The sequence below is a fragment of the Nerophis lumbriciformis genome, linkage group LG10 (assembly GCF_033978685.3).
Source record: "Nerophis lumbriciformis linkage group LG10, RoL_Nlum_v2.1, whole genome shotgun sequence".
NCBI classification, from domain to species: domain Eukaryota; kingdom Metazoa; phylum Chordata; class Actinopteri; order Syngnathiformes; family Syngnathidae; genus Nerophis; species Nerophis lumbriciformis.
The window spans coordinates 3,267,926-3,276,991 of NC_084557.2; the positions used below are offsets into that span (position 1 = coordinate 3,267,926).

A 9,066-nucleotide genomic window follows, 5' to 3' on the forward strand; every position below is an offset into this window, starting at 1 on the left:
GGGTTGTTACACACTCCTTAGCGGGTTCCGACTTCCATGGCCACCGTCCTGCTGTCTATATCAACCAGGGTGAGCCCCACCCCTTTCGTGAGCGCACTGCGCGCGGAGTGACCCCTGTTACGCGCCCCCGGCAACAGGGGTGGCGGGCAGGTAAGCTGCGCGGGCGGAGCGCGCGGAGTGACCCCTGTTACGAGCCCCCGGCCACGGGGGTGGCGGGCAGGTAAGCTGCTTACCTGCTGCGCGTGACGCCGGCCGCGGCGGGGTGTCGGTGCGGTGGGCGCGGTGGTGACCCTGGACTTGCGTCGGGCCCTTCTCGCGGATCGCCTCAGCTACGGCTCCCGGTGGGGCCCTCTCGGGGGAAGGGGCCTCGGTCCCGGACCCCGGCGAGGCGTCCCTTCTCCGCTCCGTAAAAGTGTCCTTCTCTTTTTTTTTTCTTCTTCTGTTGTGGCATATGCTGCAGGTGCCTGCTCGTTTTTCGTATGTGGGTAACAACATTTAACTATGTATGTATATTTCCCAATTGGTTTAACTGCCACCCGCCTGAATCTATTTAAAATCTAATTTTGTTTTATTTCAACCGCCCGACCCGACCCGCGGATAAAATCTAATTTTTTTTAATTTCATCCGCCCGATCCGCGGATAATCCGCGGACTCCGCGGTTGTGCCCGCAAACCGCGCATCTCTACTCCGTACCGAAACGGTTCAATACAAATACACGTACCGTTACACCCCTAGTTCAAACCATCATCTCTTTGTGGTCATAGCAGGCAGCATAAATACAAGCTCACTTATGTACACTTTGCTTGGTGTGTCCAGGCCCTGCAGAAAGCCAGCCAGGTGATAGCAGAGATCAGAGAAACACACTTATGGTGAGTGAGGGAAGCAGGCTCCTCCTCCTCATCCAGCCCACACGGACCCCCCTGAGACCCAAACACACTTCTCACCATACAGTACAACAGTGTTTGTGTATGATCACTCATAGTTTTGAATGTACAGTCAGGATCAAGTCCACCATTACTCACCTCCCTTCCCCCCCCGCCCCCCAAAAAAAGCTGGAATATTCTATTTTTCTTACGTACTAAACAGCAAATATGATAGGGATGATGTATAAATTGTATCGTCTATCACCACTATGTGGAGCCTCGCTAAAGAATGTCGTATGTGTGGAATCCAATTAAAGATAGAACCTTAGTGGAAGCTTTGATGTGTCAGAAGTGAATTTGAAAACTGCATAAATGAGTCGACGTGGTCCTCGGCTTACAAAAGAGTTCCATTCCTACTACGCCTTGCAAGTCTCATTTTAGTCTAAGTGGGAAGTGCATCCGTAAAGTATTCACAGCGCCTTTTCCACATTTTGTTATGTTACACCCTTATTCCAAAATGAAATCAATTATTTTTTGCTCTCCAAAATCAACAGACAAAAGCCAACAATGACTAAGTGAAAAGTTTTTATTTTTTTCAACTTTGGCAGCCTCAAGTCTTTTTTTTTTTTTTTTTTTTCCAACTTTTTTTATTGGCATTTTCAAATAGACAGAAAAAAGTGCAAGTCAAAACAGTACAATTTTAAAGTCAGTAAATGATTCACACCCTTTCCCTTAAAACCCAAACCACCCCACTCAGGTCCCACTAACGAGGGACAAATGGCACAATTATGTAACAAGTAAGATGACAAAGACAGACACATTCTCACACACACACGAGGCCAGAGACAGACAGATATATATAAAAAAATATATATATATAATAATAATAAAATAAAATAAAAATTAATAATAATAATAATAATAATATATAATAAAATAAAAAATAGAATAAAATAATACTAATAAATAAAAGGGAGATTATTCGCCTCAAGTCTTTTTGAATATGATGCCACAAGCTATCTTTGGGCACTTTCTCTCCTTCCTCTTTGCAGTGTTGGTTTTTATCCAGTATTAAAGTTAAAGTACCAATGATTGTCACACACACACAGATTAGGTGTGGTAAAATTTGTCCTCTGCATTTGACCCATCCCCTTGTTCACCCCCTGGGAGGTGAGGGGAGCAGTGGGCAGCAGCGGTGCCGCGCCCGGGAATCAATTTTGGTGATTTAACCCCCAATTCCAAGCCTTGATGCATTTTTATAGTCTTTGGTATGACTCAGCCAGCGTTTGAACTCACAACCTACCCATCTCAGAGCGGACACTCTAACCACTAGGTACACTGAGTATGTCTCTGTTATTATTTCTAATCAATTGTGAGGACAAAAATGAATTCAATCCATTTTGGAAAAGGGCTGTCACATAAGTTCCTGTGGAAAAAGTGAAGCACTGTGAAGAACATCAAAGTCCCTCACAATGTACACACAAAGGTTGGAGGTCACGAATACGGAAATAAAGACACCAACTAATAATCCCAGCCATCATTAGCAAACTCACTTGCTGTATTGTCCCCAGCATTATGCAAATTAGCACAAGCCTTAAAGTAGCAGTAGAGTGGAAAAACAAGTTGACTTTATATCATACTTGCCAACCCTCCCGAATTTTTCCGGGAGACTCCCGGAATTCAGCGCCTCTCCCGAAAACCTCCCGGGACAAATATTCTCCCGAAAATCTCCCGATTTTCAGCCGGAGCTGGAAGCCACGCCCCCTGCAGCTCCATGCGGACCTGAGTGAGGACAGCCTTTTTTCATGATGGGAGGACAACAGGGTGACGAGAACTAAATCATCCAGACTAGAGATAAATTGTATTATTATGTTTATCTTACCTAAAAATAAATATATTTATTAATTAAAAATAATAATAATAATAAATACATTTTTACTATATTTTGCCCAAAACATCAAAATTAATTGTATTTTTATTTGCATTTTTTCGTGACTCCTTATTACATCCAGCCATAGAATTATACATTAAAATAAACATATTTGAAATAATTGATTTTAAATTATCATAATAATTCATTTAGAATGACCATATTTAATTATTAATATAATTGCTTGTTTATCAACAACTTTAGCATTTTATTCATTACATTTTGAAACTCTCAGAAGCCAAGTTATGTTATATTCCTTAATATTTATTTATGCAAGTTTGAAGTATCAATGATCTAAACACAGTTTTGTTTGCATATTTTCAGGATGTATGTATGTATGTATGTACCGTATTTTCCGCACTATAAGGCGCACCTAAAAACCACAAATTTTCTCAAAAGCTGACAGTGCGCCTTATAACCCGGTGCGCTTTATATATGGATTAATATTAAGATTCATTTTCATAAAGTTTCGGTCTCGCAACTTCGGCAAACAGCCGCCATCTTTTTTCCCGGTAGAACAGGAAGCGCTTCTTCTTCTACGCAAGCAACCGCCAAGGTAAGCACCCGCCCCCATAGAACAGGAAGCGCTTCTTCTTCTACTGTAAGCAACCACCCGCCCGCGTAGAAGCAGAAAAAGCGCGCGGATATTACCGTACGTTTCATTTCCTTTGTGTGTTTACATCTGTAAAGACCACAAAATGGCTCCTACTAAGCGACAGGGATCCGGTTCATGAAAAGACGCAATCTCTCCATCCATCCGCACACGGATTACTATTTCACAGCAACTGATATTCCTGTGAACCGCACTGTGGATACAACGGGAGCACGTACGGTGAATATTCGCACCACAGGGAATGAGAAGTCATCCTTCACTGTGGTTCTAGCTTGCCATGCTAATGGCCAGAAACTTCCACCCATGGTGATATTCAAAAGGAAGACCTTGCCAAAAGAGACCTTTCCAGCCGGCGTCATCATAAAAAGCTAACTCGAAGGGATGGATGAAGAAAAGATGAGCGAGTGGTTAAGGTAAGTTTAAGTTTACGCGAAGAGGCCGGGTGGCTTTTTTCACGCAGCTCTGTCCATGTTGATATACGACTCCATGCGCGCCCACATCACGCTGGTTTTAATATATTATTAAAGTTTGACTGACCTATCTGACTGTTTTTTTGACATTCCTTTAGCGCAGTTAGATGCGGCTTATAACACGGAGCGGCTTATAGGTGGACAAAGTTTTGAAATATGCCGTTCATTGAAGGCGCGGCTTATAACCCAGGGCGCCTTATGGTGCGGAAAATACGGTATATGTATTAAACATACTTGTATTATCATTAAACACCTTTAATGTATTAACAATACGGTATGTATGTATGTATATATATATATATATATATGTATGTATGTATGTGTATATATATATATATATATATATACAGGTAAAAGCCAGTAAATTAGAATATTTTGAAAAACTTGATTTATTTCAGTAATTGCATTCAAAAGGTGTAACTTGTACATTATATTTATTCATTGCACACAGACTGATGCATTCAAATGTTTATTTCATTTAATTTTGATGATTTGAAGTGGCAACAAATGAAAATCCAAAATTCCGTGTGTCACAAAATTAGAATATTACTTAAGGCTAATACAAAAAAGGGATTTTTAGAAATGTTGGCCAACTGAAAAGTATGAAAATGAAAAATATGAGCATGTACAATACTCAATACTTGGTTGGAGCTCCTTTTGCCTCAATTACTGCGTTAATGCGGCGTGGCATGGAGTCGATGAGTTTCTGGCACTGCTCAGGTGTTATGAGAGCCCAGGTTGCTCTGATAGTGGCCTTCAACTCTTCTGCGTTTTTGGGTCTGGCATTCTGCATCTTCCTTTTCACAATACCCCACAGATTTTCTATGGGGCTAAGGTCAGGGGAGTTGGCGGGCCAATTTAGAACAGAAATACCATGGTCCGTAAACCAGGCACGGGTAGATTTTGCGCTGTGTGCAGGCGCCAAGTCCTGTTGGAACTTGAAATCCCCATCTCCATAGAGCAGGTCAGCAGCAGGAAGCATGAAGTGCCCTAAAACTTGCTGGTAGACGGCTGCGTTGACCCTGGATCTCAGGAAACAGAGTGGACCGACACCAGCAGATGACATGGCACCCCAAACCATCTCTGATGGTGGAAACTTTACACTAGACTTCAGGCAACGTGGATCCTGTGCCTCTCCTGTCTTCCTCCAGACTCTGGGACCTCGATTTCCAAAGGAAATGCAAAATTTGCATGGTTGGGTGATGGTTTGGGGTGCCATGTCATCTGCTGGTGTCGGTCCACTCTGTTTCCTGAGATCCAGGGTCAATGCAGCCGTCTACCAGCAAGTTTTAGAGCACTTCATGCTTCCTGCTGCTGACCTGCTCTATGGAGATGGGGATTTCAAGTTCCAACAGGACTTGGCGCCTGCACACAGCGCAAAATCTACCCGTGCCTGGTTTACGGACCATGGTATTTCTGTTCTAAATTGGCCCGCCAACTCCCCTGACCTTAGCCCCATAGAAAATCTGTGGGGTATTGTGAAAAGGAAGATGCAGAATGCCAGACCCAAAAACGCAGAAGAGTTGAAGGCCACTATCAGAGCAACCTGGGCTCTCATAACACCTGAGCAGTGCCAGAAACTCATCGACTCCATGCCACGCCGCATTAACGCAGTAATTGAGGCAAAAGGAGCTCCAACCAAGTATTGAGTATTGTACATGCTCATATTTTTCATTTTCATACTTTTCAGTTGGCCAACATTTCTAAAAATCCCTTTTTTGTATTAGCCTTAAGTAATATTCTAATTTTGTGACACATGGAATTTTGGATTTTCATTTGTTGCCACTTCAAATCATCAAAATTAAATGAAATAAACATTTGAATGCATCAGTCTGTGTGCAATGAATAAATATAATGTACAAGTTACACCTTTTGAATGCAATTACTGAAATAAATCAAGTTTTTCAAAATATTCTAATTTACTGGGTTTTACCTGTATGTATGTATGTATGAAATACTTGACTTGGTGAATTCTAGCTGTCAATATACTCCTCCCCTCTTAACCGCGCCCCGACCACGCCCCCCGCCCCCCACCTCCCGAAATCGGAGGTCTCAAGGTTGGCAAGTATGCTTTATATGCTTAATTGTGTTTCATTGTGTCCATGAAACCAGTGGTCCCCAAGCACCGGTCCGTGACGCATTTGCTACCGGGCTGCAGAGAAACATTAAATAATGCATAAAAGACTGCATTTTCTCCAACTTAACTTTGGCATGTCCCACTAAGACCAGGGGTGTCAACTTGTTTTCATTGAGGGCCACACCGCGGTCACGGCTGCCATGAGAGGGCCGCTTGTAACAGTAAATAATTGAGTTTAAATATATATTTTTTTAAATTCTTACAAGTTGCCAGACTTGCTGTAAAATATATGGTGTTTTTTAATTTTTATTATTATTATTTTTACAAGATGTTATTGTAAATAGAAATACAGTACCACTGTTTAATTTTATTTTGGCAACTTAGCTGCCAGTTTTTTTTACCATAATAAAATGTGGTACCATAGAATCATCAACCGTGGATTTTACAGTAAAAAACAAAAAACTGATTTTACTGTAAAAAAGCACACATTCACACTCCTCAGCCTTCCCGGTAAGGTCTATTCAGGTGTACTGGAGAGGAGGCTACGCCGGGATAGTCGAACCTCGGATTCAGGAGGAACAGTGTGGTTTTCGTCCTGGTCGTGGAACTGTGGACCAGCTCTATACTCTCGGCAGGGTCCTTGAGGGTGCATGGGAGTTTTCCCAACCAGTCTACATGTGCTTTGTGGACTTGGAGAAGGCATTCGACCGTGTACCCCGGGAAGTCCTGTGGGGAGTGCTCAGAGAGTATGGGGTATCGGACTGTCTGATTGTGGCGGTCCGCTCCCTGTATGATCAGTGTCAGAGCTTGGTCCGCATTGCCGGCAGTAAGTCGGACACGTTTCCAGTGAGGGTTGGACTCCGCCAAGGCTGCCCTTTGTCACCGATTCTGTTCATAACTTTTATGGACAGAATTTCTAGGCGCAGTCAAGGCGTTGAGGGGATCTGGTTTGGTGGCTGCAGGATTAGGTCTCTGCTTTTTGCAGATGATGTGGTCCTGATGGCTTCAACTGGCCAGGATCTTCAGCTCTCGCTGGATCGGTTCGCAGCCGAGTGTGAAGCGACTGGGATGAGAATCAGCACCTCCAAGTCCGAGTCCATGGTTCTCGCCCGGAAAAGGGTGGAATGCCATCTTCGGGTTGGGGAGGAGACCCTGCCCCAAGTGGAGGAGTTCAAGTACCTCGGAGTCTTGTTCACGAGTGAGGGAAGAGTGGATCGTGAGATCGACAGGCGGATCGGTGCGGCGTCTTCAGTAATGCGGACGCTGTATCGATCCATTGTGGTGAAGAAGGAGCTGAGCCGGAAGGCAAAGCTCTCAATTTACCGGTCGATCTACGTTCCCATCCTCACCTATGGTCATGAGCTTTGGGTTATGACCGAAAGGACAAGATCACGGGTACAAGCGGCCGAAATGAGTTTCCTCCGCCGGGTGGCGGGGCTCTCCCTTAGAGATAGGGTGAGAAGCTCTGTCATCCGGGAGGAGCTCAAAGTAAAGCCGCTGCTCCTCCACATGGAGAGGAGCCAGATGAGGTGGTTCGGGCATCTGGTCAGGATGCCACCCGATCGCCTCCCTCGGGAGGTGTTTAGGGCACGTCCGACCGGTAGGAGGCCACGGGGAAGACCCAGGACACGTTGGGAAGACTATGTCTCCCGGCTGGCCTGGGAACGCCTCGGGATCCCCCAGGAGGAGCTGGACGAAGTGGCTGGGGAGAGGGAAGTCTGGGCTTCCCTGCTTAGGCTGCTGCCCCCGCGACCCGACCTCGGATAAGCGGAAGAAGATGGATGGATGGATGGAAAGCACACATTGGTCGGTTTTTTTTTCTTCCAACTTACAGTAACATGCTGTGAAAACTCTCTAAATTTTACAGTAAAATCTATTGGTCATTCTTTATAGTGTACAATTTGATGGATAACTTGCTTTGAAATCATAAGTTAAGCAGATATTTAAGTATTTATTTGGATGTTGACCAACAAAGTTAGATAAAAAATAAAATAAAAAATACCTAATACCTTTAGTAAGAAAGTAAAGAAAGACAATCTAAGGTATTTTATTGAAACATATTATTTCCAGGCTTTTGCGGGCCATATAAAATGACGTGGAGGGCCAGATTTGGCCCGCGGGCCTTGAGTTGGACACCTGTGCACTAGACACACCAATGAGCTTGTTTATAAATGTACAATAACACTCCTCATAGGAAGTCGCCATTGGTTATACGTTTGTGACGTGATACAATGCACTTTAATGAACATATCAGACAGAAAAGTGACAAGATTGGAGCCAAAGGCTGATTTCCATCTGCATCTCATCGCAAAGAAACACTTAATTCAGCGTTATAGTGAGTTGTATTTTTCATGCACTTATTCTTGCTGTATTTATCTGGCACAAGTGGGAAGCCGGTCCCTAAAAATAATACCTACATTAAACCGGTCCGTGGTGCAAAAAAGGTTGGGGACCACTGCATTAAACCATATCCAATCGTTTTTACAATCTGCAAAGTATGTAAAAACACAGTCTAAACATCACAAAATACTAAAAATTCAGCCAGCCGTTTTGAATATTTCGCTCCGAAAACCTTTCGGCTATCTCCGGGGGGTTGTGGAGAGGCTTCTGCACTCTGGCCATATTATCAGTTCAGTCCATACTTGCCAACCTTGAGACCTCCGATTTCGGGATGTGGGAAGTGGGGAGGGGGCGTGGTCGGGGCGGGGGGCGTGGTTAAGAGGGGAGGAGTACATTTACAGCTAGAATTGCACAATTTACAGCTAGAATTGCACAATTACAGCTAGAATTGCACAATTACAGCTAGAATTCACCAAGTCAAGTATTTCATATATATATATATATATACAGGTAAAAGCCAGTAAATTAGAATATTTTGAAAAACTTGATTTATTTCAGTAATTGCATTCAAAAGGTGTAACTTGTACATTATATTTATTCATTGCACACAGACTGATGCATTCAAATGTTTATTTCATTTAATTTTGATGATTTGAAGTGGCAACAAATGAAAATCCAAAATTCCGTGTGTCACAAAATTAGAATATTACTTAAGGCTAATACAAAAAAGGGATTTTTAGAAATGTTGGCCAACTGAAAAGTATGAAAATGAA

The 9,066-nt window shown here is 43.3% G+C and overlaps 1 protein-coding gene across 1 annotated transcript in view; it reads left to right on the plus strand.

Annotated features, from left to right (window-relative positions):
• The window catches only part of dnm1l (dynamin 1-like), a 37,359-nt gene extending 35,874 nt beyond the window's left edge, over positions 1-1,485 (plus strand). The window contains exon 18 of the mRNA XM_061970422.2: positions 817-1,485. Within this exon, the coding sequence (XP_061826406.1) occupies positions 817-873 (57 nt within the window). The 3' untranslated portion in view covers positions 874-1,485. The remainder of the gene's footprint in view (positions 1-816) is intronic.
• The last annotated feature ends 7,581 nt before the right edge of the window (positions 1,486-9,066 follow it).